This window comes from Carcharhinus amblyrhynchos, chromosome 21 (assembly GCF_965287045.1).
Source record: "Carcharhinus amblyrhynchos chromosome 21, sCarAmb.v2.hapA, whole genome shotgun sequence".
NCBI classification, from domain to species: Eukaryota; Metazoa; Chordata; class Chondrichthyes; order Carcharhiniformes; family Carcharhinidae; genus Carcharhinus; species Carcharhinus amblyrhynchos.
In genome coordinates, this window is record NC_137344.1 from 7910374 (window position 1) to 7932025 (window position 21652).

General features: G+C 41.1%; 2 protein-coding genes across 4 annotated transcripts in view; one reads left to right on the forward strand and one right to left on the reverse strand.

Moving 5' to 3' along the window:
- The window catches only part of LOC145356605 (centrosomal protein of 95 kDa-like), a 64527-nt gene extending 57764 nt beyond the window's left edge, over positions 1-6763 (reverse strand). For both annotated transcript variants that reach the window (XM_080209415.1, XM_080209414.1), the window contains exon 1: positions 6569-6763. In XM_080209415.1, the coding sequence (XP_080065541.1) occupies positions 6569-6590 (22 nt within the window). In that variant the 5' untranslated portion in view covers positions 6591-6763. The remainder of the gene's footprint in view (positions 1-6568) is intronic.
- Positions 6764-7326: 563 nt separating this feature from the next.
- On the forward strand, positions 7327-19492 carry ddx5 (DEAD (Asp-Glu-Ala-Asp) box helicase 5). 2 transcript variants are annotated; one of them, XM_080209423.1, is made up of 13 exons: positions 7327-7444; positions 7956-8127; positions 8962-9058; positions 10812-10945; positions 11756-11821; positions 11910-12051; positions 12139-12299; positions 12946-13118; positions 15023-15133; positions 16340-16401; positions 16480-16539; positions 17818-18042; positions 18604-19492. In XM_080209423.1, exons 1-13 carry the CDS (start codon positions 7398-7400, stop codon positions 19116-19118), a joined length of 1965 nt encoding a protein of 654 aa, XP_080065549.1. In that variant the 5' UTR covers positions 7327-7397; the 3' UTR covers positions 19119-19492. The 2 variants fall into 2 exon arrangements, with proteins under 2 accessions (XP_080065549.1, XP_080065550.1); XM_080209424.1 differs by lacking the exon at positions 18604-19492 and having other exon boundaries at positions 16644-17937.
- The last annotated feature ends 2160 nt before the right edge of the window (positions 19493-21652 follow it).

Genomic DNA, 21652 nt, shown 5'->3' on the forward strand with positions numbered 1-21652 from the left:
TCCCCACAAGATATTTCTGAATTTCAATTAGCTAAAGCCAAGCAATTTACCAGCACAGTTATTTACCAGCAGCACAAAGATCTGCAAAGTTTCTCAGACAATAATTCTAGAGATCTAACTTGATCCACTACCTCAATATTGGATTTTTATTGCTACAGTAGCAATGGCTCATTGGACACAAGACCTCGTCAAACATAAACATATGGTCCTGCTTTGAGCTCTTCCATGCAAGCTTGCAACTGTTCCATTCACGTGACCAATTCAGCAATCTTGATCAAGCACGGAATTGCCGATTCTGCTGTCAATTTCAATGTTTTAACCTCTTCAGTTAATTTCTTATTGACAAGCCTCCTTCAAGCTCTTATTCTCTTGATTCAATTCTTCACTGGACTTGTTATTTTCTCATGTCTCCCCTAAAGCTTTAATTATTTTTGCTGATTCCTCTTTATGTTCAATAGTTCCCAGCTTCTTTTGAAGTCTTTAATTTGTGTTTCTTTGGAGCTGAATTCATCATGTTCTGACTGGCCATATACACATCAGAAATGAAATCTTCATTTCTACCTTAAACCCTTTTTTGGCATCACTGTTGGGTCAGGTCAGTCTCTAAATAAGTGTTGACTGGTTTCCAATCTGAAATTATTGTTTGCCCTTCATTTGGGGTATTGTATTACCATCCCTCCAGAGTCTTTTCTTTGGAGGTCTTCGCTACTTACGGACCTGAGAGTTGTTCTCTGTCTGGGGTCTTCTCCAATGTTCATGTTCGTTACCATTTGTTTCTTCTGGTGATTACTGCTTTAAGACTGTCAATTTTTTTTATTGCTATCAGTAGATGCTAGTTCTGTTTATCCTGCACTAAATTTTGGCACAAACCTGCTGCTCCTCCTCTGAATCCTTTTTAAACTTTTTGTAAAGCTTGCAGCAATCTTGGAGCTTTTGTTCTCCTGGCCATTTGGAAGAGTCCATTTTTCTCCTGCTTTTAATATGCCCATTTCTTTTGCTGAATTCATAAGATCCTGTATTCTTGAGGCCAGGGCCTATTTTAAAACTTTTCTTTTAAGCAGGTCGAGGACTTATTTTTAAAAAATGTTTGGAACCTCACTAACTGTTGTCCTTTAGTGCAGGGATCAGAACTGCCTGCAGGCAAAGCGTGGATTGAGAGCCTGGCTTCTCAATCTCTTAAATGTTCACACCTTTCTGGGACAGGTCCTGAAGATACTTGGGCATTTTTTCTCCGTTTAACCAAAGCACCGCTCAGTGTTCTGATTTCTCCAAAAAAAAACTCCAGCAACTGCCTTTAAGTTCTATTCTTCCTTAAACACAAAATCACAGCTCTTGCTTTTGAGGAGTTCCCCCCCCACCTTTATATTAATAAATTTTTGACCAATCCAATCCAGGTTTGTTTCACATCTGTCCCTTAAGGTCTGGCAGTATCTCAACATCTCACTGGGTCTGATCATCCAAAGACAGGCATTCAAGTGAGTATCCTTTTTCTTCAGGCTTTTATTAAAACAGGATATTCATGTGTCAGGCCACAAGTCATATTCCATCTCATCATCAATATAATAATGCATGCTGACAGACTACTTATTAACATGGAAAAACTGTAGAGGCTAGCAGCCTCTATCCCCCCCAGATGCCCTAAAGCAGCCCACTAGTTACCCCAGTCCCTACATTTCCTGCCTAAGAAAGGACTCCATGCCTTGGTATGACTATTCGCTCAGTTCTAATTGGGCAGACTCCCTGGCCAGCAAGTACAAACTGTCTACTCCATCAAGCCCCCTCAGTATTTTGTAGGGTTCAATGACAGTGCCCCTCATTCTAATTCTAGAGGCTCTCGTCTCTGACAAAGGGTCATCTAGACTTGAAACACTGGGTCTATTCTCTCCCCACAGATGCTGGCAGACCCGCTGAGACGTTCCAGCAGTATGTCTGGAGAATACAAATTCAATTTATTTAGCCTCGCACTGTAGGAGAGCACCTTTATCTCTGAACCAATTTAGTCAATATTTTCTGTAGTCTCTAATGCAAGTATACTTTCTTAAATATTTCTATTCAGATGAGGAGGAACACAACATTGAAAGATGCCCTTGCAAGAATGGGATATGGTGCTTGACTCAGCGATTGACAGTTCCAATGCACCACAACAAAAAACTGCATGGCCCTCCTCAGAAGACAAACACAGGACATGACCACATTACCCTTTGTCATTCAGTACTTCCCTGGAACAGAAAAACTATGACATCTTCTTTGGAGGCTTCAACAGATCATCGATGAAGTTGAACATCTCACCAAGGCCATTCCCACACTTCAGCAGTCAAGGGCATTCAGCCTCTGATCTTCGGGTATGCACTCTCCAAGGCAGACTTCAAGACACTCAACAATGCAGAATCACCAAGCAAAATCTGATAGCTAATTCCGCATGCATGAAGATGGCCTCATCTGGGATCTTGGATTCATGTCACACTACATGCAACTCCCACTATTTGGCCTGGGCTTGCAAAATCCTAATTGTCCTAGCTTGAGACAATTCACACCTTTTTAAACCTGTGATTATCCTTCTCTCCACTTGCATTGTCTGTACTTGTAAAGACTCATATTCTAACCATTATCTTGCAATTGTGTTTGTCTATATATGCCCCATTTGTGAACCCACCTGAGGAAGGAGCAGCATTCTGTAAGCCCATGATTCCAAATAAACCTGTTGGGTTTTAACTTTGTGTTGGGAGACTTCTTACTAGAGCAGTAGATGTTGTCTACATGGACTTCAGTAAGGCCTTTGACACGGTCCCTCATGGCAGACTGGTGCCAGAGGTGAAGTTGCACGGGATCAGAGGTGAGCTGGCAAGGTGGATACAGAACTGGCTCAGCCACAGAAGACAGATGGCAGAGCCCTTAAGAGTATTGATAGGCAGCAGGATCTGAGTATACAGGTACACAGGTCACTGAAAGTGGCAATGCAGGTGGAGAAAGTAATCAAGGCAGCATATGGCATGCTTGCCTTCATTGGCTGGAGCACTGAGTTTAAAAATTGGCAAGTCATGTTGCAGTTTTAGAGAACCTTAGTTAGTGTGGCAACCAGAATTGAACCTATCAGAAGGATGTGGAGGTTTTGGAGAGGGTACAGAAAAGATTTACCAGGATGTTGCTGGTATGGAGGCAATTAGCTATCAGGAGAGGTTAGAGAAATTTAGTTCGTTCTCACTGGAACACAGAGGTTGAGGGGCAACCTGATAAAAGTCTACAAGATTGAGAGGCATGGACAAAATGGATAGTCAGAAGTTTTTTCCCAGGGTGGAAGAATCAATTACCAGAGGGCACAGGTTTAAGGTGTGAGAGGCAAAGTTTAAAAGATGTACGAGACAAGTTTTTTTTGAAAAACACAGAGGGTGATGGATGCTTGGAATTTGCTGCCGGGGGAGGTAGTGGAAGCAGATACACTAGTGACTTTAAGGGGCGTCTTAACAAATATATGAATAGGGTGAGAATAGAAGGATATGGTCCCCAGAATGGTAGGGGGTTTTAGTTAAGTCAGGCAGCATGGTCAGTGCAGGCTTGAAAGGAAGGGCCTATTCCTGTGCTGTAATTTTTTTTAGTTCTTTGTACTGTGCCCACCCCAATCCAACGCCAGCACCTCCACATCATTTCTTAAATGTGGAGATCCAAAACTGCACAAAGTATTCCAATCCTAGTTTGACGAAAACCCTGCATAATTGCAACAATGCTTTTATTCTTGTATAGCAACCCACTTGCAATAAAGGTCAACAATGCTTTGATTTGATTCACTTTGTCACGTGTATTAACACATAGTGAAAAATATTGTTTCTTGTGCACTATATAGACAAAACATACTGTTCATAGAGAAGGAAACAAGAGAGTGCAGAACGTAGTGTTACAGTCATAGCTAGAGCGTAGTGAAAGATCAACTTAATGCAAGGTAAGTCCTTTCAAAAGTCTGATGGCAGCAGGGAAGAAGCTGCTCGAGTCCGTTGGTATGTGACCTTTCCTGAAGGAAGAAGGTGGAAGAGAGAATGTCCATGGTGCATGGCGTCCTTAATTATGCTAGTTGGTTTGTCAAGATAGTGGCAAGTGTAGACAGAGTCAGTGGATGGGAGGCTGGTTTGCGTGATGGATTGGGCTACGTTCACGACCTTTTGTGGTTCCTTGCAGTCTTGAGCAGAGCAGGAGCCATACCAAGCTGTGATACAACCAGAAAGAATGCTTTCTATGGTGCATCTGTAAAATTTGGGGAGAGTCATAGCTGACATACCAAATTTCCTTGGTCTTCTGAGAAAGTAGAGGCTTTGGTGAACTTTCTTAACTACAGTGTCAGCATGGGAGGAACCAGGTCAGGTTGTTGGTGATCTTGACACCTAAAAACTTGAAGCTCTTCACCCTTTCTACTTTGTCCCCATTGATGTAGACAGGGCATGTTCTCCTTTACACTTCTAGAAGTTGATGACATTGCCTTCATTTTGTTGACATTGAGGGAGAGATTATTGTTGCTTCACCAGTTCACCAGATTCTCTTTTTCATTCCTTTATTCTGTCCCAATATGGTGGTGTTGTCAGCAGACTTAAAAATCAAATTGGAGGGGAATTCGGCCACACAGTCATTGGTGTATTAGGTATGTATATGCTACTTGCTTCCCTAATTGCCTGCTGCAATAGTGAGCTTACTTTCTACATTCCTGTAAAAGCACACTAAAATCTCTTTGGATATCAATATCTACAAATTTCACTCACACCTTTTAAAAAAAATTCTGCTTATCTATTCTAACAACTAAAGTGAATAACTTCACTAATTATAATCCACTTGTCACCTTCTTGCCAATCTCTTTTTGCAGCCTGTGTTCTCCTCACAGCTTACTTTCCTACACAGCTTGGTATTAATCAGCAAACTTCCTTTATCTGTCATTAATATAGATTGTAAGTAGCTAAGGCCTAGCATTAATCCTTGCAGCACTCCACTGCCAACTGGAAAAGGCCCCATTTATGCCCACTCCTTGCTTTCTATCCATGCTAATATATTCTCCCAGACTCCATGAGCCCTTGTTTTGTTTGTTAACCTTTGTAGCAACTTATCAAATGTGTGGGTGTGTGGGGGGAGGAGGGGGAAGAGAAAACAGGTGATAAAGCAACCTCATCTCCATCCACTGCTCCAAAAAAAGCAGAAAACAAATTAGAACAGTTAACAGGAAACATCTGTTCCATGTGATCCAAAAGCAATAGGAGAATCTACCAAGAAACTTCGTTTTAGCAACATGTTATTTGATCAATATTTGTAAGTCACAAAGTTCACAGATGTTAGATGTATTTTATTTTGACTATATATTAGAGTAGTAGACAAAAATGTGTTGGGTTTTTGGTGCAGGAGTCACTCACTATACAGGAGAATTGGAGATTTTTTTAATGATAATATTTAGCTGATTACCATCTGGTTATTAGTTGAGTAATATGTTCTTAAAATCACTAATTAACAAACTTCATCTTTTCCAAAAATCCAATATTGACAACTACATTTTGCCAAAGTTACAAACCTACAATAGTTATACTACTGACATGAAATACAGTTGTTGGGAGTATTAGTGAATTTTAATCCAGAAGACCATGGTAATACGTCTATTTTCACGGTTCAACATTTCATACGAAGACATTACAGCAAATTGGAAAGAATCCTGGAGAACAGAGCCTGGCTAGAATATGCTGCGCCACCAAGCATCAGCACTTTCGATTCAACAACAAACACGGAAAGGCGGAGTACTTCGCCTCAGGAAAGGGCGAAACCAGTAGAGGCTCCATTTCAATATGTTTAATGTCTAGAGAGCTTCGAAAAACGATATTGACATCACACTAATCCCGTAAGCCACAATAAAACTACGGATGCGGGGTGGGGGTGGTGATGGTGATAGCCGGACAGCAAAAACTAGCATCGAAATGAACACGTTCACTGAATTCTCACCTACAGCATTAGGCTGACAATCAATTTTAATTAACAGTGTGCTGGGCGAGTACCTCCCCACCCATTATTTTAACCGCTTCAACCGACGTCTCCAAACAAGTGCCTGGTTGCCTTGACACTTAGTTTGCTCAGTTGGCTGGAGTGTCAGGCAGAATGACGCCAACCGTGCCAATCCCCATCAGTTGTGGTATGTTTATGGCCTCGCCTTTTCCTACACTTTAAGGAGTGACGTTTCATCAAATTATACATTATCGAATTGTCTCCCTTTAAAATGGAAAAAAAGCTGCTTTTGGTCCTTCATGGGCCATAGCTAATTACTTGACAGGACAGTTGAGAGCGGAGAGAGAGACAGCTGATAGGGAGAGCAAGCAAAAACAAAAATCAAATAAGCAAAAAACATTTCCTGGTTGACATAACTCAACAAACTGAAACAAAACAAAAAATACGAAAAGTCACGGCAGCTATCTTGTCAAGTAATTGGCCACGGCTCAGGAAAGACGGCCCTTTCTCCAGGGTTTTTTTTAAGAAGAAATCACTGGGAAAGTTTGTTGGGAAAGTTGTCCAGTCTCACTGCTGGCCTACAGCTGAAGGCAAGTCAACATGAACCGACCTCTCTCGTCCTGCATCTCCATCCTGTCACTCCGAGTGCAAGTGGCGCAAATCTCCCCTCCTTCGACGGAATGAAGAGCAGCCTAAGGTACTTTTCTAAATTAGAATACAGTGCTAATTCCTGACATTATACTAACCCCATCTTACTGTCAGCCCACTCCCACGGCCACTCGGCCCTGTACATTTAAACCGTCTCTCGCCGCTGATTGGCTCCCGCCGTGAGGTCACCAACCGCCCGCCCGCGGAACTGCGTCATCACCCCCAGCCCCACCCCGAAAGCCTTTTTATTTTTTATTTTTCGAAAAGATCGTGCATATTTTCCATCTCTAGCCAACATTCGCCGGGAATATGCATTATTCAATCATTATCTATTCATTTTCCTCTCTTGCCGTTTGATTGACGTCACCCGGTCGTCAAGGGGAAGAAAGGGCCACTCTTCGCTCACCTGTAGCCCTCAGCGAGACGAAGTAGGTCCGATCCAATCCAAGATGGAGTGGCGATAGGTGTTTTAAAAAAAAGCCTCCCGGAGCGAGGGGAAAGGATCGAATATTTTGCCAAGGGGGGCTGGTTGAGAGTGTGTAGGAGTGAAGCGACAAGCAAGGGAAAAGGGGGGGGGGGGAAGAGGAAGAGGTAATTGGGTCAGAGTTGGAGCGACGTAGTTTTTGAATTGCGGAGGGATACGGAGAATGAGTTCCGGGCTCGCTCTTTGCCGGCTTTGACTAAAGGCGGACAAGGAACCGGCATTTTGGCTGCAGCTTCCACTCACACACACCGTTCTCCATCCCGACTACAAGCAGTATAGCTCTCCGTTCTCTCTCTACACACCTTCGATGATGCCAGGTTACGAAAGAGGTGACCGTAGTCGGGAGCGTGGCGGGTGAGTTTGCGCTTTTCTTTTAAAAGATGCTGATCGATTAAAAAAAAGCCGGTTCCGTTCTGATGGGTGAAAGGGAGCGGCCACCACGCGGTCCGTTAAAACAAAAACTTCACTGGCCTTTTTAATATGTGGCATTTATAGCAGTTTAAAAAAATTAGTTCATGACATGTGACTGTTTTAATAATATAAGGCAGTTCCATCAGAAGTAGATTTTAATCATTTTGCCTTCCAAACATTTTAAATATTCATCTAGTTGTGTTCTTTTTGTCGTGTCATGGTTTAATGTTACGTTAACATTTTACATTTTGATGTTCCATTTGACCTCGTGTTGCAGGTTTCTTCCTTGTATCTAAAATGGCCGGGAGATTTTTTTTTGGGGGGGGTGGCTGTTCATGATGAACTACCTACCTTGATAGGGCGGAAAAGGAGATGGGAGAGAGATAATCTTTAAACCTGGCCTTGTGCTCCATTTTCCTTGAAAGGTGTACACGTTTTTTCCCCTCCATTCCAGGTTCGGTTCGGGTGGACCTCGCTTCGGTGGCAGCAGGAACGCGCCTCCACCTGGCAGGAAATTCGGGCAGCCGGGGGAAAAGCTGAGGAAAAGAAAATGGGACTTGGAGGAGCTGCCCAAATTTGAGAAGAACTTCTACGTCGAACACATAGATGTGCTGAACCGACCTGTGGTAAGACCGGCCGGCATCTCCCCTTCTCCTTTCATCCTCCCTCCCGTCCCCCTCCCTTCCCTTGTGGCGGCGAAATAAAGTTGCAGAATCAAATACCGTTAGTCCCGCAGAAAATGAGTCCATGGCAGTTTATAAGTTAATTTTCCGCTAAGGGTTGTAAGGGGCAATTTTTAGCTATGTGGTTGTAAGGGGGATGCCACTTAAGCAGCATGATGATATGCTTTACTTGGCAAAGGTGGAGGAGGATGTTGGAAATGACGCTTGGAGTTGATGGGTTATTCCGAAATGTGCCGATGATTCATTCCTATTAGTCACGAATGGACTAGCTTTCTCCACCCACTGAGTATACATACTGCTGAACAGAAATGTTTCAGTAAATAGTGTATTCTGAGCCAATGTTTGGTTTCCCCCTGGTGGACATGTTCCCTATACAAGCAACGGCGAATCTCTCATACTTCCTCATCGAAATCGCCAGGAATTGTTTATTAGTCATAAAATGCTGGTGGTTTGTGAACATGCCTTTTTGTTTTATTTCAGTTAAGCTTCTGCTGATAGAGTTGCCAAGTGTAATATTTTTGTGCTAATGCACTTTACATTTTGAATTCATACTATTGGGTCTACGTGTAAAGGGTGGTAGATGGTTGGGACACTTCTATAACTGAGCCTGGGTCAATCAATTTTAAATCTAATAATTTTAGCTGAAATTATATGGGGGAAGGGAAGCAAGGTTGGGTCACAATCAGCCATGATCTCTGAATGGCAGAACAGTCTTGAAGAGTTGAGGTTAAAGGCTTAAATGGTAATAATTAGATCTGACAATGTTCATTATTGCAGCAAGAAATTGAGCAATACAGAAGAAGCAAAGAAATCACAGTAAAAGGACTTGCTTGTCCTAAACCAGTTTTCAACTTTGTTGAAGCGAGTTTTCCAAGTAAGTATAGCAACTGTAACTATACACAATGTTTGGCTTACTTTTGTAGCAAGTCACTAGTTGCAGTGAACAGAACTCTGTACATTGCTAGAGATTGTCAGAGGTTTACAGCATGGAAACAGGCCCTTTGGCCCAACTTGCCCGCGTTGTTTTTTTTAAACCTCTAAGCTAATCCCATTTGGCCCATATCCCTCTCTACCTATCTTGCCACATACAACTATCTAAATACTTTTCAAAAGAAAAATTGTACCCGCCTCTACTATAACCTCTAGCAGCTTGTTCCAGACATTCACCATGCTCTCTTTAAAAAAAAAGTCCCTCTGATCACTCTTGTATCTGTTCTCTGGCAGCTTAAACATATGCCCTCTAGTTTTTGACTCCTACCCTTTGGGAAAATATATTGACTATCTAACTGATCTGTGCCCTTCGTTATCTTATAGACTTCTATAAGATCACACCTCCGCCTCCTACGCTCCAGAGGAAAAGGTCCCAGTCTATCTAGCTCTTATAACTCAAACCATCAAGTCCTGGCAGCATCCTAGTAAATCTTTTCTGCACTGTTTCTAGTTTAATAATACTTCTATAATAGGGTGACCAGAACACTGTACAGTATTCCAAGTGTGGCCACACTAATGTCTTGTACAACTTCAAGATGTCCCAACTCCTGTATTCAATGTTCTGACTGGTGAAATCAAGCTTGCCAAATGCCACCTTCACCACTCTGTCCACCTGTGACTCCACTTTCAAGGAGCTGTGAACATGTACCCTTAGATCTTTGTTCTGTAACTCTCTCCCCAATGCCCCACCATTAACTGAGTAAGTCCTGCCCTGGTTCAACGTGCCAAAACGCATCACCTTGCATTTGTTCAAATGAAACTCCATCAGCCCACTGCCCAATTGATCAAGATCCTGTTGCAATTGGAGATAACTCTTTTCACTGTCCATTATGTCACCAATCTTGGTTTCATCTGCAACTTACTAACCATACCTCCTATATTCTCGTCCAAATCACAAATCACCCTGTTAATTCAATAGCATTTTGGTTACAATGCTGTCCACTCAAAATTGAGTGGCATTAGTGCAAACCCTTAATGTGACCTGATTGTTGCAGTCTCAATTCCAGTGTTGTGCAGTTCCACATTCAATCTCCCACACCAAGTTAACTGAGGTGATAGTGCTGCAGTTCTGCATCATCCAGTGGAATTGTAGATTTCAGGTGTGATGACCAAGACCCCCAGGGTTTGCATTGCTGGGTAGTAAAGGCAAGGGATAACTCAGGTGGGAATGGTGGTGAAATGAGGGAAGGTTCTAGCCTTGGCTTGAGTTACTAGAATCTAGTTTGGGGGTGTACCTCATTAATTCAAGGGAGTGGGTGTGATTTCAAGTTTCTTTTGCGATGCTGGCTGTTAGGAGCGATTCTCCCTTATTGAAACAGATGATTGTCAATTTCCTTACCCTTGGAGACTTACCTCTGCATGCTGGAGTCACATTGGGGTAAATTATGGGAGAAAAGGAAATAGCAAGATAGAGTACCCAGAAGCAAACTATCAGGTGTAAGTGTTACTTTTAAATGTTGGCATCTAATATGCCAACAAAGTACCTTGGATGGAGACCTGTACTTGAGGATCTTGGCTCGTAGAAAATTGACGCAAACAGTACAAATTTCCCACTGAAGCACTGTATAAAGAATATTTTTCATCTGTTCCAGTTGTTACTTTTTAAAGTAACTTTTTTTTCTCTGCCCATTCCACAGCATATGTATTGGATGTTTTAATGCAGCAAAATTTCACAGAACCAACAGCTATTCAGGCTCAAGGTTGGCCTGTTGCACTTAGTGGCAAGGACATGGTTGGAATTGCACAGACTGGATCTGGTAAAACACTTGCGGTAAGTATACTTGTGCAATGTTGACTTGTCTGATCATTTGTCCAAATCCAACATTGAGCTCCCTAGCCTTAAACCTCTGCTTTAATGCAGTATCAGGCAGTGTTTTATTTAAGTAATCTTATGGGTGAGGCATCTTGCCACTGTTCCATCTGTTGTAGAATTGTTCTCAAGCTTATCAATATTTATCCCTCAACCAGTGTCATCAGTCAGATCACCGGTTATTTTCATTGCAGTCTCAAGGACCTCAGTGTCCAATGGCTATTTTTAGAAATACATTTATACAAATAAATACCTTTTTGTGGCCACTGGATATCTTAGCACTTTACATCCTGAAAGGTAATTTTTGAAGTAGCTTGTAATGTAAGAACTGCAATGGCCAATTTATACTCAGCAAACTTCTGCAGTCTAGTCTGATAATGACCAGGAGTGTAGTGCTCACTAAGGGAGCAAACAATTGACTGGGACACAAACTCCACTGTCCCTCCTCTTAAAATAGTGGGGTTTTTTAATCTTGTATTTCAAAAAGGAATTTTTTCAAAAGGAAGTCTTGAGAATTAGCATTGTATAAAGTGAGAGAAACTCATTTATCAGGTGAAGTAACTTGAGTATCAAACAGCATAAATCATTGTTTATCTGAGAGAGATTTTAGTGCTATTTTGTTTGGATATATCCCACTATCCAAAGTGACTTCAGTTAAACCTAACTAACCAACTATGCGTTCTTAATAGTAAAGAATTTTGAAACCTTGCTTCTGACCCTTAATCTAAGACTGTATAATTAAGCTTTGGCAATTGTACTTTTTTTTTGCAGTACTTGCTGCCTGCCATTGTGCACATAAATCACCAGCCTTTCCTGGAGCGTGGAGATGGTCCTATAGTAAGTTGTATGTTCACTTGGTTTACAAGAATTGGTAGCAGATTCATGTTTTGACATTAGTTTATAAGTTTTTTTTTCTCCTTTTTAGTGTCTGGTACTGGCACCAACTAGAGAGCTGGCTCAACAAGTACAACATGTGGCACATGATTATGGAAGAGCATCCCGTCTAAAATCAACGTGTATTTATGGAGGAGCGCCAAAGGGCCCACAGATTCGGGATCTTGAAAGAGGTATTGTATGTAATGACATTAATATTATCTGCATTTCTCAGTAATGCTCATGATAAATCAGTGTATTGCCTACTTACTATGCTTTAGGTGTGGAAATATGCATTGCAACCCCTGGTAGATTGATAGACTTTTTGGAAGCTGGGAAGACCAATCTCAGGAGGTGTACATATCTGGTACTTGATGAAGCAGACCGCATGCTTGATATGGGCTTTGAACCGCAGATCAGAAAAATTGTTGAACAGATCAGGGTAAGTGACATTTTTCTTTAACAGCACTCAGAAGCTAAATGTTCAGTAATACATTTTTAAAATGTCTGACTAATTGGTCTATTCAGAGCCATCTTAAAGCTGATTACAAATGTCTTTCTGTTGCAATGTGTTAATTGACCAAGGGTGTCACTGTGGAGCATCTGCAACTCAACTCTTTGGTTGTGTTTTGAAATCTGTTCTTAGTCCAGTGTTTATTCAGATGTCTTAGATTCATAGAATCCTACAGTGCAGAAGGGGACTATTCAACCCATCAAGTCTGGACTGACCATTATGCCACCCAGCCCTATTCGTACAACCCCATGCATTTACCTTAGCTAATCCCCCACCATGCTAAATTGATACTAGGGTCAATTTAGCATGGCCAATCCACCTAACCTTCATTTTTGGACTGTGGAAGGAAACCAGAGCACCTAGAGAAAACCCACATAGACATGGAGAGAATGTCAGTGTGGAGTTTGAACAATGACCCAAGCTGGGAATTGAACTCGATTCCCTAACACTCAGGCAGCAGTACTAACCACTGTGCCACCATGCTGCCCCTTTTTCTGGTTGGAATGGGGGAAGGGTAATGCGTTTTTGTTATCATCTTTTTGTGGACTATTTACGTATTCCCATTTTTCTTTAGCCTGACAGACAAACCTTGATGTGGAGTGCAACTTGGCCCAAAGAAGTTCGACAGTTGGCTGAAGATTTCTTGAAGGAATATGTTCAAATTAACATTGGTGCATTGGAACTTAGTGCCAATCACAACATCCTGCAGATTATAGATGTGTGCCAGGAGGTTGAGAAAGATGATAAGTAAGTAAATTTTTATCCTTCAACTCTGCGTTGCATCACTTAAATAGAAACTTTGATTTACATCTGTTCAAATTGTTTAATGCATCTGTTGAAGTATTGAGCTTTACTGGCATAGCGAGAGGCCTCCTTTTTATCTAAGTAACTGTCTCATAGTAGTACACTTCGCCTTGCAAATCAATACTGTGATTTGTGCAATTCTCCCCATCAAACTGCTGCAGTATGCTAGTAGCCAGAGACTGAGTCCTGCATCTGCATCTCCATGTCACTTTCCCCTGCTGATGCTTTTTCTTCCATGGAAGAGATATTTAGAAACGTTCCTGATATGGTAGTCATTTGAGATTACAAGTACTGATAAGATTCCAAATGTCCCTGAGTTTATTCCACCCAGGCACTATGGGGCAATTTAGCATGGCCAATCAATCTAAGCCACACATCTGCGAGAGTGAGAGGAAACTCGCACAGAGCCACCTGAGGCCAGAATTGAACCCAGATCACTGGTACTTAGGCAGCAGTGCCAACCACTGTGCCTCCTGCATTTATTTACCTTCACAGTTACTACAGTTTATTATCAAAACAAATTAAGTTGTGAAGCTGGTTTCATAGCAAAGCTTTAACCATCCATGCACCCGAACTTTGCAGATTGTTGTAGAAGGAAGAAAACATTTTAGTTTAAGGTCAGTTGCTCTGATTATCCAGATCTTGGAAGTTTTGGGTCTCCTGGCACTGAGAGTTCACATATTTTCTTCTTTTTTTAATGATAACATAATTCTTTTCAGGCATGAGTAAACCAAGTGGCCAATTTTGAGCCTACTCTGATAAGTTGTTCCATGTCAACTCTTGTCAGCTCCCCATATCCCTTTTCTGAGATTAAAAATCCACCCCCTCCTTCACTTTTGGCGCATTCACACCTTCATCTCAGTCCTATATGCCATATCCAGCTCCTTCAGAATCTAGTATATCTAATGATATTGCCTCTTGCTCTTTAGATCTAATTTCCTTAGTTTCTCGTTTGGAGGACAGCACTCATCTGGAGTATGGAAGGATGGGTGATACTGGTGTGCCTTTGCTATACTGCCTCCAATATGGATATACCCTGTGCGGTTTTGGACTCTAGGATACTACAACTATAGCCTCACCGTAGCCTTGTACAAGTATAGCTTTTATTCTTGTACTCCAATCCCCCTGCAAAAAAGGATGTGCCATTTACCATCCTAATTACTTGCTGTACCTTTGCTTGTGTGATATGGCCAAGCCAGCATTTATTGTCCATTTATTAATTGCCCTTGGTGGTGGTGAACTGCTGCTTTGAACAGTGGCAGCTTGTGTAGATATACCCACAATGTGAAGAAAATTCCAGACTTTTGGTGTTGAGCTTAGGTGGAGAACTTATAGTGGTGTTCCCATGCATCCACTGCCTTTCTCATTTTTTTTGAGTGGTAGATGTCACAGGTTTGGAATATCCTGTCAGAAGAACCTTGGTGTGTTGCTGCAGTACATCTTGTAGATGTTGCAGAGTGCTGCCATTGTGCCAGTGGTGAATGGGGGTGCCTTTTTGTCCTGAATGAAGCAGCTCCGTACCAATGTTGGAGCAGAGCTCATCCAGGTGAATGGAGAGTATTCTTTCAAACTCCTGATGTGCTTTGTAGTTGGACAGACTTTTGGGAGTCAGGTGAATTCTCAAGAGTTTTGTAATTGATACAGGTGGTTCAGTTTCTGGTCAGTAGTAACCACTAAGATGTTGGCCATTGACTGCATGCCTTTGTATCCAATGTTCTCTTCCCCATGTTGTATTCCATCTGCCACTTTGTTTCCCACGTGCCTAATCGCTTTGCAGCCTTTTGCGTTTGAATCTTGCTATCGTTCAAGCTGCAGAAATGCTAAACCTTTTGCTGTTAAATTTCCAGATTGCTCAGGTTGATGGAAGAAATAATGAGTGAAAAAGAAAACAAAACTATCATTTTTGTGGAAACCAAACGGAGATGTGATGAACTTACAAGGCGAATGAGGAGAGATGGGTTAGTGTAATTGTTAACTTGCCTATCATTAAATCGAATATGTAAGTGTTTTGAGATGTGTTCTGTCTAAACAGATGTTTGACTTGTTTGAATTGATTGCTGCTGTGCTCAAACCTTTTTGTTTTTGTTGCAAGTAAGCTTTACATTTTGAGCTGATGTCTAGTTGGTTGCTTTTGTAAATACACATTTGGGATTGGGGGCATTGGAAGAGATTCAAAATAGAATATGAAATGGTTTGGCTAAAATGTATAGGTTTTGGCTTTTGAAAGCTAGGTATTTGTAGTGTGGTAGTAGCATCCCTGTTGGATCTGAAATTCTGGGTTAGAGTCCAATTCTAGGGCCTGTTGGCTTCAGCAAGTATGTTCAATTAGTTGTTCATGCAAATCCAGCCTCCCCTGCAAAGGGTATGAAGATGCACATTATTTAAAACCCTGAATGCTGCAGTTAGTTAATAACCCCAAAAATGGTGGAAATACTGAACAACAATGCAGCATCTGTGGAGAAATAAACTTTAACATTTTCAGGTTGACTTTTCATCAGAGCTGGGAAGAGATGCAAGGAGTGGGTGGGACAAGAACCAAAGGACAGAATAAGACAGAAGAGATTAGTGTTCTAGGGTCAAAGGAAATGAAGATGCTACAAGAAAATCTGTGCCAAGTGAGAGATTTTTCTGATTAGGCACTTCACAGGGTACATGACGAATTCAATTTGTTACAAATTGTTTCCTGCTTTTGCATGCATGTTTAGGTTTTTTGCTTTTTGGATCCAAGTATTTCCAGCATTTTCTGATTGTCCACTTTAAGGTTGGTGGTGTCCAGCGTTGTCGTCTGAAATTCCCCTGATAGACCAGCATAAAATACATAGCTGTTGTGTTCTCTGCTGAACCACAGTTTCACATCAGTCTGCTCTCATAGGTGGCAGTAATAAAACATGAATAAATGTAATGTTTTCAAGTCTTAATTTTAGTTGTATTTCCACCTTCAAGTCCAATGAAAAGCTGTATGATGTTTCTCTAAACTTTTCCTATGTCTCAATTTATTTGAGACAAAGCTAAAACTGCTTTGGATGGAGTTGTGAAATATCTCCAATGAGATGGATTTGAACTGTGACATTCAGCTTTCTTTGTCGTTAACTGCACTTTAATCTAACTTAAAACACTTTTATTCAAATTTTGGACATTTCATGTATGTCAATTATAATTTATAGATGGCCAGCAATGTGTATTCATGGGGACAAGAGTCAGCCAGAGCGTGACTGGGTTCTAAATGGTAAGTGGTGCTCCAGATTTAACTTGATCTACTTGCATTTCTAAGTATGCAAGATTTAACTTTGTTTTTTTCCTCCAGAGTTTCGGTCAGGCAAAGCACCAATCCTTATTGCCACAGATGTTGCATCTAGAGGTTTAGGTTAGTAATGCCAATTCGACTTCTGTTTTTCACCACTTTATTCAAAGATTTAAAGAAAGTATATCGTTGCTTTCTTTAACATTTCTTGCGTTTTTTTTTCTAAGTTGTGTAAAGGTGCAGTCTTTGTGGCAGGGCCTAGGCATGACAGTTCGAGGACTCGAGAGGGGGAAGGAGGACTAATCGATGTGATCGGCTGGCAGCTACCCAGTCGAATACAGAGATGCTGAGCAGAGAGCATTGTGTGCCAGTAATCTTCAAAAGGCAGAATGGTCAACATTAGCCCGCCACCCTAAAAACCTGTTCTCGCCCTGGATGACTTGAAGCACTTGCCACTTCTCATTCATAAAATCTTGGTTCATTTGTTTACTTCACTTTTTATTGTACCCTACTTTTTCATTTTTCTCCCTTATCTAAATTTTTTACAAGTTGTAGTGAGCTTACCAAAATAGTGCGCTGAACAAGTATCTTAATTGTTAACTTTGTTCAATGCTTCATGTTTCTATTTTTAATGGAGAGAGCAGTGTTACATCAGTAAGGTCCTCTTTCAGAAATTGGTGGTGAGTACTGGCACAAGTTAATGAAATTTAGTAGACCCCAGCTTTAGACAACACTGGTAATCCAGCAGTCTAATGCCCTCGTCTTAAGTTCCTCCCTCACCTAATGCATATTAGTCATGTCAGGACCTGCCAAACAGAGACATTTTCTCAAGTGAACACTGGCTTCTTAGAAGTGCTTGCCTAGACAAGATGTCAAAAGGAAAATGGAGTAGGGAGGTATTGGGAATATAGGTGTCCATTTGGGCTCTGTTTAATTGTAGTCTATTTTGGTCTTGGCAAGACATGCAGTGTGGCCTGAATCCTGAGCTTCTCATGAATGTGTAGGAAGGACCTTGCCTGACTGTTCTAAGGTCCTGAATGGCACATGAAGAGGCAACAATGTACAAAGTGGCCCCAACTGTGTAGAAGCATCCGGATGTCACTTGATAACATGTGGGGAGTTCGCTGACTTGGGAATGGACTAGTGAATGCATACTCCCAATGGTAAGATCTCAAAGTATCTCTCTGATTTTTTGGGTTGCTTTTTTTTAAGGGGAGTGTGCATTGTTTTCTCTTCCCACAGTAGTATTCCCACAGGATTTGAACTAAGGGTTGTTTTTAACATTTGCTTTACAGTCATGATGCTGCAGCTGTTTGCTCAATTGCTAACTCCTGTTTTTGATCTGACTGTTGTGGTGTGCATAATTTGCACCTGCTTTTGCAACACTGCAACACTTTACAGATGTTGAAGATGTGAAATTTGTCATCAATTATGACTACCCTAACTCCTCTGAAGACTATATTCACCGCATTGGGCGAACTGCCCGCAGTTCCAAAACTGGCACCGCTTACACGTTCTTTACTCCTGGCAACATAAAGCAAGCAAATGACCTTATCTCTGTGCTTCGTGAAGCAAATCAGGCTATCAACCCAAAACTAATACAGATGGTAGAAGACAGAGGTTCAGGTAATTGAGTAAATTTTATATTCTGCAAATGTTAAACTTTGGATTAAGATTTTAATGGTAACCTTTTAATTAAATGTAAAATGCTTCAATCTAAACTTTCTGAAGCCCAGTTGATTTTGAGGGGTTGGAATAGCCAGAAGTGAAGTAAGATTTGAGTTTTGAATAGGATGGGGAGGTAAAAGGGTTTATGAAGAAAATTGAATGTGGACTAAGTGGCTGAAAATACAGCTGCTGCTGGAGTATAATGGGTGATTGAACCAAACTAGCATGAGGAACATTATCAGTAATCTTACACCATGAAATGCATGGAGACAATAAGGTTAAGACCCAAGGGGAAATTTATCTCAGGATATAGGAGGAAGGAGTACTATCCAAATTAATCAGATTTATGGAAAAGTGGGTTTGAGATTGAGATTTCAGGCTGTGCTGGATTAATCTAATTTGGGGGAAGGGGCAAATCTGATTCAGCCAAAAGGACAATTGGTGAGTAATTTTTAGGTAATTTGTGATTGTACTTGAGTCTGAATTGTTTTTATAATCGTACTAATTTTTTTTAAACAGGTCGTTCCAGGGGTAGGGGTGGCTATAAAGACGATCGCCGTGATGACAGAAGAGACAGATTTTCTGGTTCCAACCGGGGTGGGGGTTATAATGGTTTTAGGAATAGGGATAGCTTGGACAGGGTATACGGAACAAGCGGAAGGGAAAATGGTTTTAACTCTCAAAGTTACACCTCAGCCAGTCAAAATGCCTTTGGCTCTGGGAAATTTGGCTCCACGAACAATTTTGGAAGTATGTCTCGGTTTGGAAGTTCCTCCAGTTACCCAGGATCTGTGAACCAAGGAGCTGGTTCATATGGCAGTCAGAATCAAAATGGTTACAAGGCTATCAGTGGCAAAGTGCAGCAGTTTGGAAGTGGCCATTCTGGTCCTAATACCATGCAGAGCAATGGCATTGGTCAGCAGCCATCTGTGGGAGCCCAGTATCAGTATCCACCCCCACCTTTAATGGGGATGGGTTTCCAGACACAAACGGGTTACCCTATGCCTCTTGCATATGGAGGAATGCAGAAGTAACTTATTGAACTAGATGTTGAGTTTTTTCATTCTCTTCTGACTTGTACTGTACCATTTTTGTTTGAGGAGAGGATGAGAAAGTTCTTTAAGATTAGAAACCATTGATATTCCAGGAAAGACTGCAGTGCAGCAGTAGGATTGGTGCACTTTCCCCACTATTTAATTTTTTTGTTACTTTACATTCCTTGGAAATTTTTTGTTAGTGTTTTTCTATTAGAATGGCAGATTAATATTATACAAGTTTAACTTATGCATAAAAAGTACCACAGCGTATGTAAAGATGCATGTCCTTCCAATAAGGAAATTTGAAAGTCTTGGAGTTCTGTATGTATGTAACTGCCAGTGTCATTTTAAATAAAAGTTTAAAAAATGAATCCTTGGGATTGAGCTTAAATTTAATGCACTTCAGTTTACATGCTTCATTTGACTGCATGTCCTGACAAAGTACCTCTAATTTGTGGTTGGCAGAAAATATAGGGGTTGTCTACTTCCCCTGGAAGTAAGGGAAACTATTAAAAAATCAAATACAATAAAGGTACAGCTGTCATCATGGGTAACTTTAGATTGGACAGACCAAACTGGCAATGGCCTGTACCGTACTGTTCCAGTCCTGGAGTGCACGGGATGGTTTTTGTAGAGACAAATTTGAGGAACCAACCAGAGGATGGAATATTCTTGACTGACTTTTATCACTATTGTGCCTTGGAAGACCAAACATAATACAGATTTCTTGAGGATGGAGAAAAGTAAAGTTTGAAGCTTGGATCCTGAATATAAAATAAAAAACTAGGCATGAATTGGTAAGGGAACTTTAAAGGGGTGGTGGATAAGCAATGGTTCATGCTCTTTTGTGTACACAAGTTACTATCGTTTATTCCTTGCTGGTGCAAAAATAAAAAAATTCAGGGTAGACAGAATTGCCAGAAAACAACAAGTCTGAGGACTGGAAGCATTATAGAATTCAGCAAGAGCAAAAAATGTGACCAAGGGGAACATAAACTGTACAGGCTCTGTAAATGTGAAAAAGATTGAAAACAGATCTTGCTTGCAATAAGAAGCCAGGGAAATTGTAGTGGGTAACAAAGAAATGGCAGAAAAGTTGTACACTTAATTCTGCCTTCATAAGGAACAAATAACCTTCCAGAAATATTTGGGAACAAAATCTGAGTGGGTGGAATTATTTTTGTTACAAGTAGGCTTACATTCACATTGCAATAAAGTTACTGAAAGTCTAGTTACTACACTCCAGTCCCTGTTCAGGTACATTGAGGGAGAATTTAACTTGGCCATAGTAACTCACCAGCACATCTTTTCAGACTGTGGGAGGAAGCTGGAGCACCTGGAAGAAGGCAACACAGACATGAGAATATGCTGACTTCAGTGACCCAAGCCAGGAATCAAATCTGCCATGTGGAAGGAGAGAGTGGTTTGTCTGGGTCTGAGGCATCAATGCTAGTCATTGTGCCACCTGGACTTGACAATAGGGCAGCAGAAGTTCTTGGTTAAAGGCTGAAAAAGAATTACCAGTGTATAGAAGGAAATGGAGTATTGGATGCATTGGTGGTAATCTTCCCAAATTCAATAGCCTCTGGAGTAGTTCCTACAGATTGAAGGGTGGCAAGAGTAACCACATTATTTGAGAAAAAGGAAAGTTACAGGTGAGCCCTGATATCAGTAGTGGGGAAAATGTTAAAATGTGCTAACGTTTGGAAAGCATTAATGGGATTGGACAAAATAAGCAGATTTTTGAAGGGCAAATTGTGCTTAAATTTGTTTTTGAGGATGTAACTCACTCATAGGGAGAACCAGTGGATGTATATTTGGACTTTCAGAAGGCTTTTGATAAGATCCCTTGGTTAGTAGGCAAAATTTTAAAGCACATTTGATTGGGTGTAGTTGGCATAAACTGAGAATTAGTTGACAGGAAAGTGAGAAATGGGTCTTTTTTTTAAAGTGGGATATTACACTAGTCAGTGCTTAGGGGCCCCAACTGTTCATGATGTGATATGACCTGAATGAAGGAACCAAATGTAACCACAAAACTGGATGGAGTTATGGGGAGGATGTAAGGAGGTTTCCAGTTGAGTGAATGGGCAAACATGGCAGATCCAGTACAATATGGCTAAATAAGTTACACATGGGGGTGGGGAGACGAGACAAGAAGAGTATTATTTAATAATAGTGATAGTGGGTGTACTTCTACACCAGTCAGAGTGGAGAGGTGCAGCAAGCTATTAGATAGGCAAATGTTAAGAGGATTTGAATTCAGAACCAGGAACATTTCATTGCAGTTATACAGGACCTTTCACACCAAGAGCAAATATACCTGTCATAGAGGGAATATAGCAGATGTTCACTTTGGTCACCTAATTACAGGAAGGATATTAATAATGTTGAAAGAGTGCAGAGAAGTTTACAAGGATGTTGCTGGGACTTGAGGAAACTGAGTTACAGAGAAAGGTTGAATAGGTTAGGACTTTATTCCCTGGAGCATAGAAGAATGAGGGGAGATTTGATAGAGGTGTATAAAATTA

What these genes read in the sequence shown, in the direction of transcription:
- ddx5 (XM_080209423.1), top strand. Translation starts at nt 7,398, where the DNA reads ATGATGCCAGGTTACGAAAGAGGTGACCGTAGTCGGGAGCGTGGCGG. An exon ending in TGTTGAAGCGAGTTTTCCAA is followed by an intron (nt 9,059 to 10,811) that starts GTAAGTATAGCA and finishes CCCATTCCACAG; the next exon opens with CATATGTATTGGATGTTTTA. An exon ending in AGGCGAATGAGGAGAGATGG is followed by an intron (nt 15,134 to 16,339) that starts GTTAGTGTAATT and finishes TATAATTTATAG; the next exon opens with ATGGCCAGCAATGTGTATTC.